Raw genomic sequence first — 22577 nt, 5'->3', positions numbered from 1 at the left:
TTAAAGTAATCTTTAAACATCTTATTATAAATTCATGAAGCCGCCGCTGTTTTTAAAAAAACAACACCAAATACAATTACATTCGAAACCGTCCGATTCATGTTAACCGGCATGTATCTGAGTAATTCCGAACACAGCAGTAGTACTTCTCCAGGAGTCCAAAATGATTTTGGACTCTAGAGAATAACGGGATCAGCCGTAACAAAACACAAGCTGGTTTTGACCAATTAAATTGACGGCTGCCAAGTACAGTAATTATTACTCGTATCCAATTCAATTAAAAAAATCAGAGAAGGTACAGATAGATAGATAGTCCCGATCTATCCGGTAGCCGGTCCCACTTCCCTCCTCCCAAGACGCACACGTGTCGCCCCCTCGATTCTTCTCCCAAAAAAAGACGTCTCCTGCTTTTCCAAAAATACTCGAAAACGCGAAAAACAATCCAAAAAGATAGGCGAACGAAACCCACTCGCGATACAAATACTCCTGATACAAAAAAAGGAGAGAAAATAAAGGAAATCCACTGCTTCTCTCTCCTCTTCGCGCGCTCTCTCTCTTTCTCTTTCTCTCTCCCTCTCTCCTCCCTCTCCGGCGGAATCGAAGCTCCCCACGCGGCGTCTCTCGATCACCACCAGGTAAAAGGGAAAAAAAGGATCAATTCGAAACGATTCTGTTCCGAGTCTGTTTTTTTTTGCCAGCTGTCGTGCGAATTTTGTGGCGCATATAAAAGAAATTCATGTATGTTGTTGTGGAGTTTGGTTCGTGATCTGGTGTGTGTAGAGATGAGTTCTAGGGTTGTGTTTTTCATTTCTTGTGCTTATCATGGCTTCTGATTGGTGTGATCTTGGTAAAGTTTGGGTCTTTTATATTTTTTTTGTTTGAGTTTTTTGTTTTTATTTTTGGTTGTGAAATATTGATATTGAAATGAAACCCTAACCTTGATAAAATTGGGTCTTGCTCTTTTATATAGCTTAATATGGGCTAATAAAATTTGTAAATGTTCAATTGCTACAATCGAAACATTTGAAGCAAGTAAAGAATACGTAGTGTTTGAATTTCAAACCTTGAGATTTTTTTTTTTGTACTTCTGTGATGAATCTTGATTCCTGGTACCTGTTTTTTTACAGAGGTTCATGTACCTATTGAATTGTCACCTTAGGATAATAAGTTGTGTTATAGATTATTATAGATCATGTTATAATTGTGAAGAGATCATGACCTCAAAGAGTAAGTGAGTAACTTTTGGGTTTGAGATCTATGATGTATCCTAGATTGCGTGACATGGTATTAGAGTCGAGAGCACCAAGGGCTAGGTAGGGGGCACGGGAAGTATTACTGCATCTTTAAGAAATCAAGGTCATATTAGGTAAAACATGAGGACACTTCACAGCTCAAAACCTAACAGTTGGGGTTGAGTTCAAATACAAACACGAGGATGTAACGCGAAGTCCCATACCATGTAGGTACAAAAGTAATGTGCAGTTTGTAATTGTGGATTTACCTTCACCTCAAGAACTAGCTATTATGTATTAGGGTGGAGTTCAATTCAAGATTGGAACATATGTATCTACATCTCTCACCATAGAAGCATCTTTCAAAAACGTTACAATTCTAAATAAGGTTTTTATTAATTTCTTGCTATTGTAGTATCTAAATGGTTAGACATTTTTTTTCTGCGTCGTTATATTACCATCGAATCCTTATCCGAATTTGATCACAATTTATCAGAGAGTAAAATGATTCCCCGTTTGGAAACTATGATGTGGACTATTAAATCTGATGCGACTTACTTGTCAGGCTTTACCTTAGTGGCGTTGGAATTGCTTAATTCTATTTGTTCCTTTTGGTCCGTAAACTGGAAACCTTTGTATTGAGCAATTAACAGTCTTTGTGCAATTTATCGTGAGGGTGAAAACTTCCCGGGTAATAATAGTGTGGAATCTTTACAGCCAATGATGCATTAAGAAATACAATACTTTCGATGTGGTGATTGTTTATTATTCCCAATCTCTGTGCCACATGTTTTATTCGTGAACAATGAATTAGGCCTTTGTTGAAGTTCCCCTTGCACTGTTTTCTCACATCATGAAATGGCTAAGTAGGCCTATGCTTGTGATGTTTCAGGTCATACATATTACTTGTTCTAATCTTCATCAGCAAATGCTGGTGCAAATATTCCATCGGTGCCTTATTTTAGCATGAAAGCTGGACTTCCATAAGTTTATTTCTCAAGTACTTGGGTAAATGTCTACTGGAGAGGTCAGAAAGGTTTCTCGAGAAGACATACAACTGGTAAGCTCTTTGGTTATCATGACTGTCATGGTGGTTTTATGGTTGCGCATATGTGAAGAGGTGATGTCAAAAAAAATTCTTGTACATCTCTTCTTTTATGAAGATATGGAAAATGAGTCACTGATAGAGCAGCCGATTTGAAGAAATGGCAAATGCACACTCACCCATAAACATATGCGTTACATAATCAATGTCTTCGAGTCTCTAGAATTCTTTTGTTTTGTGGATCCAGGAAACATTTTCACCAAGCATGTCACTTGCTAGGCTGAAGGTTGCCATGGAAGGTCACAAGTATTTAGTGAACATCATAACCAAAAAAAAAAATCAAACTAGTAAGGTCCCCCAATACAAGTTTATTGTTTGAAGTACCACATATAACAATGATATCTCTGATAGATGTACAATAAGTTTTGATGGGATTTAACAAACCAGATATTAAGCTGGAATGACTAGCATCTTTTGTTAGCTCATACAACTTGAGTTTGACCTCCTTTTTAGAAAATAAGGGTACTTAAACTCATTGGATTGCAACCATGTAGCGTTGGCAGTGTCGACCTTAGATTCCGGTGTACAGAGACCACCTTGAACAGACCACCTGCTTATGCGATGATTTTGTCTGGCCAAAAAAATGGAATAGGGTTTGTATCATGATATTTTTGGCTCATCTTGTCAAAATCAATGTTTCTAGATTGTTTGTTATATCCATGTCAAGATTGTGAGTTCATATTCCTCCATGAAGACTATTGTTGAACAGCGCTACAGCTTTATAACTTAGACATGCATCAAATGCATGCTAGCAAATACAAATCATCGATGCCTTTAAGGCCGCAAAAAGACATGCATCAAATGCATGCAAGCAAATACAAATCACCGATGCCTTTAAGGCGTTTTTTGCGGATAAAAAAAAATACAAGTCACCAATGTTCAAGTGCATTTTAAGTTCCTATGCCAAGCTTCATATGATGTACAGTCTTCTTAGAGACACAAGTACCTCATTGATCAGATATCTGAGATTCCTAGTCTCAGTAACTGAGAGATCACTGTTCATATATCCTGCATACTTCTAAAGTGACAAATTATGTTGGTTGATGATCTGAGAAGCATACACGTAGTGAATATTCAGAGAAAGAATGAAGCAGTTATATTGTGTAACTAGCATGTTTCATAGCATTTATGGTGCAACAAGAGTAGGGGACTCTACTCTCTTCATATTTGGGACTGATATATTGCATTTGGGACCGATTTGAAATTGGTCTTCAAAGGGCGGATGGGTGGCAAACTATGGGGATTTAGGATTTCAGGAGGTTCAGCAATAAGGTGAACTTATTTGAAAGTTGGACTTAGGCTGATGATGTGGGCACTATGAACAGTACCCTCAAACTATAATAATGGTTGAATTCATGTTCTCTTGCAACTAGGGTGCTAGGGTGTAGGACTAAAATGCTTGATAGTTCAAGAAGGTTAACTAGATCTTGTCATGCCTTTTTTTTCTTTTCCTTTTTTCAATATGGCAGTTTTATACCTCATTTGTGGATATCTGTCCATTCTTATATGTAGGCTTTTCTGATCTGTCTCTGGATGATTTCAGGTCCAAAATCTTATAGAGCGATGTCTACAACTCTACATGAGCCCAAAAGAAGTTGTGGATACTCTCTTGGTTCAGGCAAAAATAGAGCCTGGTTTTACTGAACTGGGTAAGCTCGTTATTAGTTTGTCATGTCCATTTATTTCATTTGTGATTTCAGCTGTAAGCGTGGCATCAGTGATTAGTTTCAAGTCAATTACTTTTTATTGTTCGGTGATTGCCATGCATCACGTTGTTTTTCCCTTTTTCTCTTTAACTTTGGGGCTTTCTTTGGGGCTGTGGTGGCTTGTCACATTAAACCAGCTATCTGTCTAATGTGAGGTAACAGTGCCCTAGGAGGTGCCCAGCTGCTTTCGTCTCATCCTGTTTATAAAGCCAATTTTGAGTCTCCTTAACTTACCATCAAAGGGAAAGTCATATAGTATGACCTGACTACTGTTGCATGTAGTATAGTCCTCTTTTCGTTTAATGGTTCTCTTGCAATATCCGGGATTGATGTGCCTAGTGTATTCAAGACAGGGGAAAGAACAGAAAGATTGCAGGGAGAGTAGAATCTAATTGTAGGGGAGTATTATTTTTCTACTCCCCCACCCCTTCTCTTTTCCCCAAAAGGGAAAAAATAGTTGAGCCACGTAAGGTTCAAATGAGCCAAAAACATAATCTTCTTCTTCCCTTCCCCACTCCATCTCCACGTGAACTACGAAATTTATCCTCCTCGTCACCGGAGGATATAGCCACTGAATTCAAGCAAAGAATCAACTCCTAAAGCTCTCTAGTCAATGGCCCATATACCTCCTATATTGTTCTCTATGTTGTTTGCACATATACCCCCTATCAATAGTGAACTCACACCACACAAAATGTTCTGCATTGGGAAGTGATTTAGCCTAGGCTCAAATTTATTTTTCCCCGTAACATCCCTAAGGCTCTATTTGGTTCTGGATTTGCCGAGGGATTTACCTTTGGAAACGAAATGGGTCGGGAATCCCAAGCATTGAATGTAGCTTACGATATTTAAAGAAAAAGAATCTCACGTTATCTAGGAAAGAAGCATTTCTAACCTTTCACATGGATGGGAAATAAGAATTCCATATTTTTTAGGCACATTTTGTTTCAAGTTCCTTCTAAGTAATTTGCAACAAGTTAATTGAGAATGTTGCACACCAGGCTATACAGGTAACTTCTATTCTGGATGTGTTCTCTACCCATACGTAACTTTTTGAAACATATCCCCCTATCCTAATATTTTGTTTAGGAAGGTTTGTATCTCCAAATATTCTCGTCTTCCCTTCCCCAACCACCCATCTGATGCTCCTCACCCATTTGGAATTTATGACAGAACCTTGTTGTAGTCCAGTAGTCTTTTACCAAGACACTCCCAAACTTTAGAATGCACCACGCTGCAAACGGTTATGGATTGCGGGAAACCTCCAGACAGTTTGAGTGAGTATAAACTGCGTCTCGGTCCACTGAATGGTATTTTAACTCTTCTTGAATGCCTCATTAATGAATTGCATGGAATCTTCTCTAATCGCTAGAGTCTTGCTATTTCTCTAAGGAAAGTACTGTTCCAGTAAGATATATCCTTTGGAGAATCATAGCTGGGAATTATGTACATTAGGAACATGGTTGGAGTTTGATGACTTAATTTATTGCTTTGGGTGCATCAATTGCCAACTTATTGCCATGGTTGTTTTGACAAAACTATACCACACTTAGTCTTTAATGCATGGATGAATTTCTGGGCCATGTACAGTGAGAGGGAAGAGGAATTTGCAAAGAGTTCAACTTTTTAGCCATTAAGTGACCAATAATTTATGTTTGTGCTTATTCTCTTGAGAAATATAACATGTTTCTTGTCTCCAGTTTGGCAAAAGCTTGAAGAAGAAAATCGGGAATTTTTCAAGGCATACCATCTTCGGTTGATAGTGAAGGACCAAATAACGCTATTCAACCGGCTGCTTGAGAGACAAGTTGAGCTGATGCATCATATATCAGCTGGAGTTGCTTCCACACCTATTTCTAATGGATCTCACATCCCACCATGTAACAATTTTTTGCCCTTAGGATTTTGGTTATCTGAAGACCCTGACATATATAGCTATCCTTGTCTTTTGGAGGATTTAGTGTGAAGGGTGTTGTTGTAAAAAGACAGAAATGAATAGTTAGGTTTGTAATCGATACCAATAGCTAAATGAATTTGGTAGTTTCCTCCCTGATAGTGGTTACAGAGGAAAATTTTGTTCTGTTAGCAACCCATAGTATACATATTCAATTGAGAAAACAACTTCTTGCAACCTGCCAGCTGATTGGCAACAGTTGATACATCTAAGTCTCATTGATTTATATTAGGTCGCAAAAGCTTTCAGTTCAATTGCATCATACTGCTGTCTTACCTAAGTTACACATAGCCTGCACTGAATCACTTTAAGGAAGGAATGTGTAAAGGTTATTTGTTATGTTTCTCTGATTTTCTTGTATTGAAATACAACTTAATATTATATTGCATGCATAAACCAATCCGTTTTGTATCACTGATGCTTCTTACCGTAAGACACCTTTTAATCATTCTGCCAATGGATACATGTTTCTGGGAAAACATAGTTTCACAGGCATTTTGTGTATAAATTTGGACATTCATGTCTTGGATGAGAAAGTTTGTACGTTGGTATACACTGGAAGGTTGAAGGCTAACTGTTTGTTTCGAGTTAAATTGGTACTTTAGGAACATCCAGTGTCGTGAAAAATAATTTATTTATTTTTTAGTGGGTGCAAACACCAATTTTGATTATCTTCATTTACACATTACTCAGAGCTTCTGCCAGCCTATTAAATTTTGCAACTCTGAAGTATTTCTTGAATTACAGGAGTGTCTTAGTTAGTATGTATTATATATTCTACTTGTATCTGGTTTACGTTTCTGCTTTCGCAATAGGAATTTCTACTCTTCTGTTTCTCACTTGGCATCAACCTCTGTCAGTGCACCAGAACTCAGCTGGCTATACGCTGGATCATACTGGACCTGGTCTGAAGTCAGAGAACATGGGCCAGCATATGGGATCAAGTTTGCCTAATGCTTACGCTAATGGTGGGTCATCGTTGCACCCTTGCATGCAAAATGCTGTTGATATGTCCGCTCATGCCAGAAGGATTGATGTTTCACCAAGCATGATGTTGGCTCAGAACTCAAATGTGGGAATGATGCAAGGAATGAATGGGGGAATGATCAAATCGGAAGCTGGTTATGGAGGGAGTTCCCGATACATGTTTGGTAATGGTGGCAATGTCCTTGAAACGCGTCCTGTAATTGGCGATCCGTCTGTTTCATCTTTTAGTAGTGTAGAGTCAAATTCACATCCCCTGAATGAATCGCTTCTGGATGCCGACGGTACCTCATTTGGATTTTTGGGGCAGATTCCTCGAAACTTCAGCCTTTCAGACTTGACTGCTGACTTCTCAAATAGTTCAGGTACTCTCTCTCTCTCTCTCTCTCTCTCTCTCTCTCTCTCTCTCTCGTGTGCGCGCTCATGGTTTTTTAATCTGTGCGTATTTTTTGTCACTTAATGAGAGCTTGTTCGGGCCAAGTTGAGTGTTGGATTTAAGTAAATGGAAAATCGTTACGCTTCCCTATGATACACCTGTACTTTTTTTTTCTTTCTTTCCTTTTCTTCATTTTCTTTCTTCTTCTCTTGTCATTTTTGAAATTTTTTTGCCCACTGATAGAATAAATTGCTCTTCTGTTAATTACCTTTCTGTGCTTTAAACTCGTGTCCTATTGTTGACTCGGTCAAAGCTGATAGGAAGTGTCCTGTTATTTAACCGATGATTTGGTCATTGACTCAGCGAGTGAATACCTTTCCGTGCTTTGAAAATTTTGAGCCAACTGATAGGATGTGTTTGTGCTGTACCATTTGAATTAGCAGACTTGTGTTGTGCTTAGTATTAACCATCTCTCTCTCTCTCTCTCTCTCTCTCTCTCTCTCGTTTCCGTTTATCCAGATATATTGGACTACTCCAGGTCACCCTTCCTAGCCGCAGATACGGACAGCTTCTTGGATCCTCATGTCAGGGGTGAATACCAAGGTGAGGGCTTCATAAGTTTGTACTTGTAGTTATTCACAGAAAGCGTGACTGATATTTGTGTCCTGGACCGTCAGGAGACAATAAGAGGTTGGACACGATATCAGAAGGCTTGAGTTATGAAGATTTTGGCAGTGATTGAGTTGAGTTACTCGGTGGTATTTTTTTATGTTCCGTATAATTCAATAACTAATGAAGAGTTGTGTTTGAATGAATTCTGCATCTCCTCCTTTCATGAACAGGATCTGGTTTCTTTTCCAAAATGTATAGTAGATTATTTGCGTTTTATTTTCTTTTTTGATGACAAGGGTAAATCCCCAACTAATCCCTCGAGTAAATGTCGATGTGGCTGGTTCATTTTCAAATTGAATCGCAGTCTTCTAGTAATATCAATATGCATCTAATATCGGTTGGTTAAGCATGCTCGTTATCACTATTATTTTTCTTCTAATGTCCGACTGTTACTGTCTTACTGATAACTCCAATACAAGTTTTGTACTCCTAAGAGTTACTCTCTCCGTCCCAAAATGTTTGCCCGTTTGCAAAACGGAATCTTAAAAATGTTCAATTTTTGCAAGAAAAATTCAGAAGTTTTTTAACGACTTTCTAGATATCAATGAGTTGTTTTAATTTGTGGAAAAAAAAATTCTTTAAAAAATTGCATTACTTTTAAGTTATCGTTTTGCGGACCGGACTAACAATTTGGGATGGAGGGAGTACTATTTTGTATCTTGTATTGCCAGCAATGCCTTGTAACTGTATAATTTTTGGAAGAATAAATTCTTTTCAAATTATGGTATTTGATGGACAGATAATTTTAATGAAAACAACGGTAAATTGAGAGAATGTAATTTATTTGGGACTTGTTTTAAGACAAACTTACTGACCAGATCACATTGAATTCCGATGTTCATTGGAAACAATTCTTCACTGCTAAAAATCTTATTCCTAGTTCTGTTGTTTCCAAACCCTGCCTGACATCGTTTGTGTTTTCCTGGCTGCAGGCCCAAATGCACCCCGTTAATGGGAGTCCTGTATATAGCGTCAGAGAAGTGGAGAGGCTCCAGAATTAAACTTGTGTAAGCTATTGATTGGATTGTGCTTAGGTGTAGTTTGATAATGGATGACATTAGGTTTGCTTTTAGGAAAGAGTTCGTGATTTGCTACAAGAACACATTTGTGAAGTATGACAATGATTTCCAGGTATAGTTGTGGTGAAAGTGATTGATACTAGGAATGGTGCAATATTTTGATTATGTTTTCCTTTTCAAACCAGAGGATGTGTTGATGAATGAAGAAATTCTGAACACCATTTCTGGTTGTGGGTGAACTATTATACATAAACACTTTATGCATTCTATGCACCATGCTCACAAATGTAATCAAGAGGATGCACCGTTTCTTCGTGGATATTTGTTTTTGTCAAATAGTGTTTCGTGCACCATTTTTTTGTTGCCATTTGCGGTGTGGGAGGAGTCTCTATCTGCAATTCTGTTATTGGAGAGTTTTCATATTCAACGACATTTATTAAGGATCTGTGATAATGGTGCTATAGGGAATGTACTTTGTAGGCTGCCTTTTCCTAATCTGCTATGTTTGAGAAGTGGATCTTTGCAATTATTAGAATTCAGAGTTCCTAATCTTTTTTGGATTCTCATTAATCACATCCACTTCATTCTTCTGGTATGGGCTTTAATTGAAAGGAACAGGATCCTCTTCATTCTTCAGGTCCTATCCAGGCCACTTCCAGGTCATTCCCAGGTCTATTTTGATGATCGAGATCATGATATATTTTAAACCTTGTAAAAAACATTACACTTAAAATTCATGTTAATCGGATATTGTTTAATGTAGCTTCAAAACAGATTTATCTCGCCAAAAGTGGGTACTTATCCAATGTTTGTGAAGTAACAGTCTAGTCCATTAAAGGGACCGGAGAGAATCCTAAACTGGCCTAAACTAGAGCCAACCTTAAGATAATATTTACAGTACAATGGTTATCTGATCCGTTCATGTGTTCAAAAGTCACAACTGACAGAATTCTCAATGTTAGTAATAACCTGTCATGTACAATGCAACTGTCACTACGCATGGATGAATTAAATATTCATCCCAATCAGCCATACTACGTAAGTATTCATCCTTTCAATAGATTTTTTTTTTTTTTTTGATCCGCATCCTTTCAATAGATTTATGCACGTAATAATGCAAGACCTAAAGAAAAGGAGTAAAAAGAAAGGAACAAGAAAAAGGGGAGGAAAAAAAAGCCATTTTCCTAACAACAGACAACTTGCATACAACTCAACTCGACAGAGGATGCTTCGTCCTTTGCTTAGAGAGAGAAACAAAGCCAAAATCAATTTGGTAACATTAGACCCCACTTCTACCTGCATCACAAAAAAAAAAAAATTAAGGTCAAAATCCTTAACACCAATGTTAACAATTGTTGTTGCAGAGGAACAAACTCCCTCCGAAACCAAACGAGCAGGGCTGGCCAGTAAGCCCTGCAAGCCCTTGGGCTTGGGCAACCCCCGCACTAGGGCAACCAAATTTTTTTTGTTTATAGTATATATTTTATACTCTTTCCGTTCCTAAATAAGTGTCTGACAAGCAAATCTAAAACTTACAAAAGATGCATGTTTTTCATTAAAAAATTTAAATTTTTTTCACAATCTAATAGAATTCATTGCTATATATTGATTTGTTAAAAAAAATTAATTTTTTTAACAATACAAATGCAACTTTTTAAAGGCTTATATTTGCACGCCGAACACTTATTTAGGAACAGAAGGAGTATATTGTTTGACAAAGACATTCCAGAAAGGAATCGTCAGTGCTGTTGGTCATCAGCATGTGCTGGGAACTAATAGACATAGGTTCGACTCTCGCAAGAAGCGATTTTCTCTTTTTGCTTTATGAGGTTCGACTCCCACATGCTTAAAAGGCTTTGAATACAGGTTCAACTTTTGCTGCGAACAATGGGAATTTTTTTAACCTTCTAACTGAAACTAAAGTTTTGTTTCGAACCTTGGGAAAGGATAGAAATAATTGAGAAGAAAATTAGAGAAAACCTGGAAGAAAGTTGAATTGAGATTTAAAAATTTTCCTCTTTTTCTTTAAAAACCAAACAAGGAAAGGAAATTTTTAAAAATTTTCCACTTCTTTTTACAAGTCCACACAGAGCCTAAGACTATAGTAAAAAATTTATGTTTGTCACTAAATAATTTTTTAGTAATGATATTTTAGTGACGATAATTTTTTTTTTGTAACTAATATTATAGTTTAATGACAATTTTTGCATGTCAATATAGGTCAATTTTCTTGTAGTTTGATTTGAAGAATTTGCTTAATAAGAAGATATTTTTTAAAAAACAAAAACAAAAAATCGGATTGTGCTAATCATAAAGCACTATAACCCGGGATTTTTTTTATTTTTTTGATGTAATTTAAACTAAAAGCACAATATAACCTTAATTTTGTATTTTTTTACTTATATATATATTTTAATTTTTAGTATTTAATAATAAGCGAGCAACCAAGTTTGGAGCTGAGCTCGGGCAACCCAAATGTCGGAGCCAGCCCTAGCAATGAGTGCAATTATATTCACCCTACATTAAAATTTATCAACCTCTTGGTTTTTTTTACAAGGGTCAACTGTTTATGTGGGTTCCACTGCATCGAAGGCAGAGGAGTCGGCCAACGGCTTGTAGATTCCAATCTCACCATTTCATTATGACAAATTCAGTAAACTAAACACAATTAAGAAGATTATTCCAAGCCACCTTATGGTAAGCTCAAACTTGCTTTAAGAAAATCTTTAGCATATGGCAACGCTTTGTGATACGGGTCCAGCCTTCACCCTTGAAGCCTGGCACTGGACGCATCTAAAGAAAATCATGTAAAAATAAAGTCTTTTAACACGTTTCTACAAAAAAAATTGTTCCACGTCAAAATATCTGTGCAAGTATAACTTCTGAACTGATAAGAGCTGATGCCTTGAGTAAAAGATTCTTTTCGAGGGAAACACAAAGACTTCAAGCGCATCCAGAATGGCCACAAATGTTAATTTAAACGGCTAAAATAGTACATATAGGAGGCAAGAAAATTTCACCTTTGTTTTGACTTAATAGTTCTTCTAGCAGAGGCCGAAGTATCACCCGTTTGAACTTTCATGCTGGATTTCTTGGCTTTTGATGATTTAGAGGTTCCTACAAAAGGAAAAGCATCACTGGAGATTCACATATACAGCAACAAACAAGTATATTTATGTTATAGAAGTGTCTTCTTAGATGAATGGTAGGAGATTCAATACAGGCAACAAAATGCCTACTTGTACAAAGAAAGGACCTAAGAGCTTAATCTACCTCGTGGATGTATTGTAGGGGATTGAACTTCCTCCTGAAATGTCTCCGATTCTGTCACCACACTGGAAGCCTGAGAATGTTCATCCAACTCAACTTTGGACTTTGATACATCACTCGATGACTGGGCTGCCCCTTCCATTAATGGATCAGTGACTTCAGAATCTGCTTCATCTTCAAGTAAAGCCGATACAGCAGCAGAATATTAAATGCATGAAATGCAATCTCTATACAAGTTTATGGGACAAAAACATCCTGTAACCTTCAACAAACTTTGCAGAAAGACCTGCAAATTCAGTTTCCCTTTGGGCATAGCCACATCCCATCCGTGACTAAATTTACAGTCTCGTGCGATTAAGCTTGTTATCCGTTCTTTAACAAATTCCAGATGTTAAGGCCTCCTGTAAGGCCACATGATAAATGATCTATGGGATCCCCCAAGAGACTATTTCATTTGGAACAATTCACCTAGGGCTAGAGAGAAGCTTAAATCTTGGAGTTGCGCAAGTCACTATGCAATATATGCCTTATTCTACATTGAAAATGAATAACAGGAAAAAAAATGCTCAAATGATGATTAAAAGATGGATTTTGTGCACCGACCTTGAGAAATTTCAGATTCTGCACTTTCCTCTCCATTTTTAACGACCACAAAACTTTCTAAGCTACTAAGTTTTTGTTGATGAGTTTGCGCATTTTGGGCAGTACGTTCTTGTTCCTTCTTCTCCAAGTGAAACTTAACAAGTTTCTCCTCAAACTCGTCAATACATGATTTCAGTTCTGGTTTGGCAAACTTCTTTGTCTGACATAAGATGACATGAAATAATAGAGTGTGTCAAAGCATTGAAACGAACATATAACTAACCTCAGTGAATGCCAAAGCACAAAATAATTAAATACCTTGTTAACAATATTCCTGAAATTATCCATCACAGAATCCTCAGACAGGATATGTTCATATGATTTAAATGACTCCATCAGCTTCTTCATACCCTTTTCAGTGAATGCCAGCTGAGAAAGGCAATAAGAAATGTATTCCCATTGCCTAACATCTGAACCAAAAAACAACCCACAGTGATCAAGAACTTTCTTTCTATTCTTCACAACTGAAACCGGAAAACAACTAAGAGTATGTAACCCACTTATATGTATAACAAAAGTAAAGAAAATATTAGAGGGGCAGAGAAGAAATGCAGATCTATGAGGAACATAAAACACGTATGTAAGAGCAACTTTCTGTAGCTATGTTTTATATCAAATATGTGTCTAAATGATGAAGCAGCTCAACAGGATAGAACCCCCTGTTGTCCTTGTAATTGCAAAATGTGCAGAAGCCTCTCCACTTCAAAACTTAAAACGATCTTTTTCTCCTTAATAAATATGTATCTTGACTACAGGAGACTTACAACCTCATCTCAATAATTGATTTAAACCCTTCGATACTTTCCACGGGAAAAAAAGTTGCCAAGCCTGCATCATAGACTGGAATTTTGATCTACGTGCAAGGCAGCAAGCTGATTGAAACGTTGCTAGTTTTTCAATCACTAAGAAACATTTCCATAAAGCATCTAATAAGAATTATGATATACTCAGGAGAGCTGTCGTTGCCCTAACAGGGTCATACTTGGACAGACCAAATTATGATGGGGCAAGTACCTGCAATCCAAAGCTTTTTAGGCAGCACATGGATTCGTACTATTTCATAGTACATAGGAGGCATAGCTGCAATTGTCAAGTGTGATCTGCCTCAATTGACATCTGACATTTGTCTAGACAAATCATGAAGCGAGGATTTCATAGAGAATGATGCATGTGTAATTCTTTTGATGCTGTTCTGCCAATTTGTGACACTGCAGTCGATTATACTAGATTTGCTCCAAGTATATAGTTGTTCAACACAAAAACGTAGACTGAAGATATGATGCTTGATCTAATATTACCTATGATCGTAGTATACAACTATGCTAAATGATGACACAACACCAAGGGGAGCAGAATTCAGCAATGGAAGATAATTGTAACATACTAACATTCTAAAATATTCATACCTGTAACCCCACAGAATCTATTGCAAAGCTTCTCGACTAGAGCTTCCATTTGTTTGTCCTAAAGAACATTCGAAAGAAATTAATGTACAATCGCACCTAAGAATAGAAGCTTATCACTAAGATTAAGGAAAAATTCAAATACCCGCTTGATGGAACCAATTAAAAACTGCATAATGTTGCAGAAAGACTCTCTCTTCAAGTTCTCATTGGATAACTTGCCAAGAATATCAGGTAGTAAATTATATACAGGGTTGTGTCCTGTAGGAATGCAAAAGCAAGTTAAGGACCATTTCATGCGAACCAATACAGATACACATCACATAATAGTATCAAGAACATAGTAAGCAAGAAGGGAGCTAATGTACCTTTCTTTGACAACTCATGAAAGAAAAGTTTGGCTAGATTCGAGATCCTTTCTTCTTCGTCTTCTAGGCGCATTGCCATTTCATTTATGTATCCTTTCACCTATTAACAAATTGTAATAATCTGACCTTTAACAATCAAGAAAAAAAATGACAAAGATTGAGGAGTGATAAGCGAGCTTAACCTTCATCATGTCATTTAAAATTAGATGAGAAAGAACCAATACAGCATTCTTCCTAACAGAAACAGAAGCATCCCGTAGACGAGCATATACATTCTCTGTCCATGGTTCCACCAGATTAGGAAAACGAACTGCTAGATCTCCAAGAGCGAACGTGCAATTGGAACGAACAGTTTCTGATGGAGCGCTTTCCACGACAGTGAAGAGAAGCTGGAGATTTGCTTCACTGGAAACCAATTGACTGTTAGCTGTCGTTACTGCTACACACAGGTGCGGACACACCAAGAAGTCTATAAACAGAGACAGATCTTACCAAAATTCTGCATCTATAATCATGAACCGACACAGAGCTAGCATTCCAGGTGCCTGTAGCTCAGGATACTAGAGCAAATAAAAGGATCACGCTAAATAGTTCGTCAATAAATTTGGACAACAAACAAATACAGTTGTTCATCGGACAGTACTATAAAGGCGATATAATTAAGTAATAACACATTCTGATAAACAAAATCTAAACAAGTGTTTCTCGCCTGATTTTTGCTAACAAGCGAAATAGGTTTATGACATATACACGTGTTATTTCACAATCATCATTTATAAGCTCAGGCCAATCATCTCACAATATACAAGAATCGAGATACAATAAGGGCTCAATCTATCATATCTAGCAAGGTACCTAATCAAAATTTTGTTTTTCCATTCACTTAGCATTCCAAACAACAAACTGGTAGACTTATTATTGATTTCTTTGAGTAGGCTTTGTTATTCCTACTGATTCTAGCCGGTTTCTGAATGGATTACTCAGCGTGGGTGTTGAAGGTTCAATTCACACGAAATTATTACCTGTTTTGGAATTATTTTCAGGTACAAAAGATATCCAAAAGACACTTTAGATACATAAAGAAGATAGAGAAGGAACTGAAGCAATCACCTTCTGCATCAAACTAAAATTTCTGCAAAGTTTCGACAAGAAATATGCGCAATGTCCAATCAAGTTCCTCCCAGTGGAACCACCAGAAACAATTTCTTTCTCTGTTCTTTCTGACAGGGTATCAAGCATTGTATCTTCAGAGGCTGCAACACCTAACTCAGCATTGATGCCATTGTCCTTCGAAACCCAAAGGGATGTATATTAAAGCAAGAAATAATACTCACTGAATGAAAAGGCAAAAAATATAAAAGCCCTATGCTATCTCTATTAAAGTATTGTTGAAAGCATATCTCACCTTTGGGGAATCAACAGACATTGTGCAACTGTTTTGAACATTCTGGCCCTCAGAATCCGATTTTTGTTTCTTTGCTCTCTCTTTTTGAATCTTCCGCACACAAGTTTCAATATATAGCAATTGGTACATGGCAACTTGGCTCGTAACAAATAGATATCTACTAAGATTTGTGACTTGTACTGTGGTAAGGAAATTGGTGTTACCACTGGAAATGTCATTTTGCAACTCATCTCCACCAGAACAATTAAATACAGAAGTAAGAGATTTCTTCACCAAATCAGCGGCTAAGGTTTCAGGTGTTGGATGGATTGCATATATTGCTGCTATTGCTTTATCGGCAGCAGCATACCATATGTTCTGTGGAAGCCAGAAGCCAGTTATTAAACTTTCTAAAATACCAAAAACCCGGCTGCCATTGCTTGATAATAGTTTTTTCTTGTCCTCTTCAGACAATCTCTGAAGTGCAAGGCATGCTGTTCTAGCAAGCAAAGGGTCCACTTTTGCCCAACGACCAAACCCAATATCTATGATGTCCTGTAAGTGGGAACCAAGAACCGCAGTAGATGATTTTGCTGCCATGCACAAAACAGATAGAGCACCCCGGCTTTGCTCTGCAGTGGTTCCACTAATATTGAAGCAAAAGAAATCCCATAATGCGGATATCTGCATAAACAAAAAGGGATTTTACCCATGAGATCATGGGAAAAAGTAAAACAAAGAAAGAAAAGACAGAAATCAAGGACTAACATATGATATTCATAAAAAGCTGAAATGACAGTTGAGATATAAAGAAAAATAGCATGCAGCTCCATTCTAAGTAGAGGGCAGAGGGCAACCCAAGGGCAGACAAATGTTCCCACATCAAACTGGGATTCATAACAGTCCAACCTTCTCATCAGCAGTTCTCACAAGCACCGCAACTACAATTGTGGGTTTCCGGAAAACCTTCAATTATGTAATGCATTCACCCAATCCAAATTCATTTTTCTGAACATGATCTCCACTAAATACGTCTAAAACCCTTGTATAATGTCTACAACAGGCAAGCTTAACAGCATGTTTTTTCTTGTGATTTTTCTCTGTTAAGTGCTTTCTTATCCTTATGTCTCCAAAAAATTGATAAGCGTCACATACGTCCATTTTCTACAACTACCACAGTATACAGCCTGCTCCACTCCTTATCAATGGCACTATGGCAGGATGTACTAAAGCTAACTACAGGAGTAATATTGGTGTCTTATTTATTTGCATAAAGTAACAAACAATTTTTTCCATGGCTGTAGCTCAGCCAAGTTTTGTTGATTTCAAAATGAATAAAGTTTAACCGCAGTAAAACAAGAACCATCATTCTCCTCAAATATTTCAAGGTAATATTCTCCGCAAAGAACTTTATTGTTGACAATCATTCCTGAAGCATGCGTAATAGAGGTAAGCATTTTTTCATTATTACGTTACTTCTGAACCATTTTCTCTGCAATCAAAGGTTTTTCTTCATTTCATGTTCATCAGATCCTATCTTCACCCAAAATGGAGAGGTCTGATGAAAGTGTGGGGTTGGTTTCTTTCTGTAACTTATTGCACCTGGATCCTGAGAAAGGAAAAAAGGTTTCAAGATACTGCAGTCTTTTCTAGGGTTGCAAAAGATCGAGCCCAGCAGAAAGTAAATTTAAGAGACGAATTGAGATTGAGTTTAGCATACAACTTGACAACTTAAAGGAGCCCATGGATCAATTCACGAGACATCATCTCATCTTGTATCAGGAATTCAAACTCTACCTTCTCTCTAGTTCATCTCTCGTCAAAGAAGATGAAAGTATTTCAGTATGGTGTAGTTCATCCCTTCCTTGTTGTCTTCATTACTCACATCTAATATTTGTTTTTGTTTTTATTTGTTTCTTTAAATTTCTGTTCTGTTAAGTTGAGCCATATATCAGTTGTAGCATAGATCCAGGGTTTGCCCTCTTGTTTTTCTACCCAGGAAAACCTATCACAAACTCAAATCAACTCAAGCTTGGCCCAGACCCTAAGTACTTCTAGCCAACTCAAAGAATCAAAATTTGGTTCATCTCAGTTCTTTTGCAACCGTGCGCTATCTTGGCAAGAGCTGGGCTAATTAGGCCCCAAGCATGCAGCAGCATGATAATTTGGAAAAAAAGGAATTCTTTTCCTGATCTGAATTTGCTCAACTATACACTTTAAACTAACTCACAAATTGTGAGAGATTATTCAATGACGAGAAACGAGACATACCATGCTTGTGGTTATATCACCTTTGGATACCAATGCACCCACTATAAACTCCAGAGCTGCAAGATCCCCAATGTTGGAATCTATAGCAAGATATAAAAGATTTTTTGCAGTTTCTGTGGGGCTCTTCCTTACAACATATATCGTGATGAATGCATCCTCCACAGCTTCATAAATCGATTTGTCTTGTGAAAATACCTGTTGGCAGAAACAAATATGCATAACTCACCTTTCATGGGATGAAACATCTCCTAAGATTCAAAAGTAAGCAAACAACATGGAGGAAAGACAAAATCACTTGCATGGTAGAATGTTGACTAGCTTTTGAACTCCTAACATACAATTAGAAGTAACGTCTTACCAGAGGCAACATTTTGCGGAGGCAGGCTTCTGACCCATCAATTTGGAACTGCTTGCACCTCATTAATAGGAGAATGGTATTTTCAACGTCAGTTGCTGAAGACGAAGCCATCAGTTGAACTAGAGTTGGCATAGTGGCAGATACACATTTTGAAAATTTCAAGCCTGACTCCAGCGAAGCAACCAAGGTCCTAGTCTGCTCCAGATTCCCAAGATCTGGAACCGAACTATCCTCCTGAGGCAAGCAGCTATCAGCTAAACTCTCATGCTGCTCCTTGGACACCACTTCAGCATCTGCATTATCAACCTCGCCATCTCCATTTGAAGTATCATTATCTGATGTAACTCCATCCAAAACACTCTCTGAAGTAGCATTTGGTTCAAGATCGCTTAACTTCTTCTTGTACTGCTCCAATGTTGCTTCAAAAGAAGCTATTCTAAGTTGTGGACCGAAAGGATTATGCTGCAACATCATTATCAGTAAATTTAATGCAAATTTTCTAACAATTGCACTCTTGTCCTCTAACCTTCCAGCAGCCACTGCTGCAACCTCATTCCACAACCCAATGGATATGGAATGTTCTTCACATAGTTCGGCCCAGACTTGAAGAACACGACTCCTGGTGTAAGCCGAAACATCTCGGCACCGTTCGACCAAAATTTCCAACATTGCTTGCTTAGTTCGAAGACGAATGCATTTGGAACTCACTTCACCCTCAACATCCTTGAAAGCCTTTCCAACCAACTTCCCTAATACCCCAACAAGAGCATTCCTTATCTTATATGATTCCCCACCGAAGTGTGGGACCAAAATACCAATATTAGCTGAGAGCAACTTTGGCAGCCTATCGGCAAGCTCCACCAGAAAACGCCCAATGTTTTCAGCCCCAACAGTGTCCTTCACATAGTCTTTCGGGTTAGCCCTTCCAATTTCTCTGATAAGGGAGATGGCCAGGCTTCCATCAGCATACTTTTTCTCAGCCCCGGCAACCGCATCAGCCAAGTGGGTGATCACAAAGTCGTATTTGTGAATGAGGTGCAAAATTGAAGCACATGATTGTGCTGTATAGTGATATTTGGTGGCACAAGTCCCAATTATACGACACAAACCCTCTTTTGTTTCTGAGTCTTTTAGCAGACTCCCATTCTCAAACATTGAGAAAGCATTTCTACAAGAAACCAATGAGAAAAGTTGAGTTACAATGCGAGTTGAAAGATAACAGATGATCCGAACTTAATGGAAGTGCATGAAAACAACTCACTTGACAATGAAAGACAGATAATTTTCATCCGGGTCTGATGATCCAAAGAGCAAGGATAGGTTGATCTCTAACGAATTGGCAATCAAGTTTAGTATTCGACCCCTTTGGGATTCCCAATTCCATGAATTTGTGAGCGGTTTCTTCCGACTACTTGCCACCACCTAAGATCATAAACAACTCATCAAAAATCAGGCAAATTTCAGCTATGCACATACAGGAACGAACTCAACTCAAACAAATGTAGAAGAAACCCAGCATTAGCCTCATAAATTTATACCAAAACCGTCAAACATTGGCAACAAGCATTTTAGCTTAAGAAGCATGAGATGCATATAGGATACAGCACGTCATGATCAGAGAATCAACTAGAATGCGATAGTATGAAATATATAAAAATGGGCTACTCAAACAACTATAACATTATTAAATTTTTACCATTTTATTACAATCGATCTCAAGAATGCAACTAAACCATGAAATTTCTAATTCTTTAGATGATAGGAATAACTTCAGGAGTCAAGACCACTACGTTTTATACGTACATAATTCAAAAGAGTAAGGAAAGTATTGGAAGACTATAGACCTAATACTATGAAAGAGGTTCCATTATTTCACATATATGGAAGTTTGGATATGGGACCTAGAGTATCAAGTACCAATACATCAAAAATATAAAAAATTATGTTGCAAATTAAGGTTAGATTGGAAGGTGTCAGATACGTTATACACGTATCTAGGACTACACGAGGAGGATAAGTATGTCACACGGGTACAGTACGACTGCTTAGATATATCCTTGTTTCTTCTGACTAGTTGCCGCCACCTAATATCATAAAAGAGATATCTATAGTCAATTCAAATTCCATCTACGCATGCAATGCACTTGGATTAACAGACATGCAATGCACTTGGACTACACGCCATTCCTTGGCCTCCCATGAGAATCGTCATTCACCTAAACTAGTGAATGGTGATTTCATTCGTAATGAGTCTAATGACCATTACATCATTTATAATTGAACCAAACATCCCAATGAGCATTCTAAAGAAATGAGTATTCTCTTCCAGCTTCATTCTAGTTAACCATTAACCATCCATGTCATTAAATTCCTACAAAAAAATAACCAAACAACGGCAACAAATACTAGCAAATACATGTGCACAAAACCATATAGCTTCTTTGGATTGTGAGGATACGGTGGGAAAAGAAATGAAAGGAAAATACAAACGTTTGAAAGATAAAGAACAAAGCACAAAAGATTTTTCTTGGTCCATTTTTTTTCTCACTAAAAGGTGAAACGAGTGAGAAGCCACAATCTTTTCTTTTCTCTTCCTTTCTCACAATCCAAAGCACCTGAAAAACAGCACCTCAAGTCCTCTCTACCGATAAATTGGTGTACCCAATGTATTTTGGGTCGTTAGATTGTATGAGAATATTTAATGTTTTAAAACTTTTATGCGATCCAACAGCCAAAAATGCACCGGTACAAAGGAATTTCGGTATTGAGGAATTGAACCCGAAGAACAGACTACCTTGGAACTATTATTGGAACTAATGTTAGACTCCTCAATAAGCACAACATGGATAAGAAAAAATGTGTAGATTTTGAACGTATTTCTGTGCGAAGCGACTCGATCAACAACCGGGGCCTCCTCCTCCTCCAAAGCCCGAGAATTCCTCGATAGCGAATCAACGTTCGGGAGAAGGACACTGAGGTTCGACCGGAGGCTCTCGACGAGATTGAATTTACAAGCGGGAGGGAGAGCAGCAAAGCCCTTGACGACCGAGTAGGCGCGGTCGAACACGTCTTGCTCTTCGATGCAGAAGAGCTCTTTGTCCGAAAGGTCGAACGAGAGGCCTGTATTTTTTGAGTGAAAGAGGACAAAGTGGGGAATTAGGGTTTTTTTTGTTGTTGTGAATTTAGGGGAAATTGGGGGAGTGGAGAGGAGGAGAGAGTAGCAGTGTACCTTTGACGAAGTCTTCGAGTTGGGAGGGGCGGAGGGAGGAGACATCGGTGGGGTTCTGGGTGGAGAGGCGGCCGTCGTCGTGGTCGGCTTCGAGGGCGTGGAGGGTTGGGGGGAAGATGAAGGGTGGAGCCATGGAGAGAGAGAGAAAGAGAGAGAGAAGTGAAGAGATGGGTGAAGAGTTTTCTGTGCTTTGATTTCGAAATCGAAGTGAAATGAACAGGCGGGAAAATGGATGTGGATCATTTTTCTGTATTTACATTTGGATTCAGCTTCTCTCTGCAATTGGCCTTCTCGACCGTCAATCTCAATAATCAATAGTTTAAATTTTAAAAAGGCTCTCGAAAAAAGTCTTTCAACAAAGAGAATAAATTTTACACGGACCCTCCGTGTACACGGGAGGGTCCGCCCAACCAATTAAAAGTAAACAACTCAGTTTTTCTCAGCTTTGCAAGGACAGCCGGCAATTTTTTTTTCCATTTAGGATCCTATAGAGCAGAAACTCGATTATGAAAGCTTTAGAGACAAAATTTAACTATGACACTTTAGAATAATATGATCAGAATGACATGATTTTGTACCGGTTCAAACGGATTGAAAATTGAAA

The 22577-nt window shown here is 37.9% G+C and overlaps 2 protein-coding genes across 6 annotated transcripts; one reads left to right on the top strand and one right to left on the bottom strand.

The window, feature by feature from the left end:
- Positions 1-425: 425 nt before the first annotated feature.
- On the top strand, positions 426-9287 carry LOC131322738 (uncharacterized). Of its 4 annotated transcripts, none has more exons than XM_058354164.1 (8): positions 426-635; positions 2125-2292; positions 3881-3986; positions 5744-5923; positions 6858-7346; positions 7877-7960; positions 8035-8100; positions 8962-9287. In XM_058354164.1, exons 2-7 carry the CDS (start codon positions 2245-2247, stop codon positions 8097-8099), a joined length of 972 nt encoding a protein of 323 aa, XP_058210147.1. In that variant the 5' UTR covers positions 426-635; positions 2125-2244; the 3' UTR covers position 8100; positions 8962-9287. The 4 variants fall into 4 exon arrangements, with proteins under 4 accessions (XP_058210147.1, XP_058210149.1, XP_058210148.1 ...); XM_058354166.1 differs by having other exon boundaries at positions 8035-8105; XM_058354165.1 differs by having other exon boundaries at positions 8035-8115.
- A 672-nt stretch (positions 9288-9959) lies between these two features.
- On the bottom strand, positions 9960-22245 carry LOC131323139 (condensin-1 complex subunit CAP-D2). Of its 2 annotated transcripts, none has more exons than XM_058354784.1 (17): positions 21974-22245; positions 21539-21864; positions 20006-20166; positions 18745-19912; positions 18387-18581; positions 16137-16799; positions 15842-16018; positions 15224-15291; positions 14914-15136; positions 14732-14831; positions 14509-14624; positions 14367-14424; positions 13219-13370; positions 12922-13120; positions 12322-12492; positions 12069-12165; positions 9960-10344 (listed from the first exon to the last, which is right to left on the bottom strand). In XM_058354784.1, the coding sequence occupies exons 1-17, from the start codon at positions 22104-22106 to the stop codon at positions 10341-10343; spliced, it is 4011 nt and encodes a 1336-aa protein (XP_058210767.1). In that variant the 5' UTR covers positions 22107-22245; the 3' UTR covers positions 9960-10340. The 2 variants fall into 2 exon arrangements, with proteins under 2 accessions (XP_058210767.1, XP_058210768.1); XM_058354785.1 differs by having other exon boundaries at positions 20006-20168; positions 21553-21864.
- Between the last annotated feature and the right edge of the window lie 332 nt (positions 22246-22577).

This window comes from Rhododendron vialii, chromosome 4a (genome assembly GCF_030253575.1).
Source record: "Rhododendron vialii isolate Sample 1 chromosome 4a, ASM3025357v1".
NCBI lineage: Eukaryota > Viridiplantae > Streptophyta > Magnoliopsida > Ericales > Ericaceae > Rhododendron > Rhododendron vialii.
This window is presented reverse-complemented; position numbering and strand designations above follow the sequence as displayed.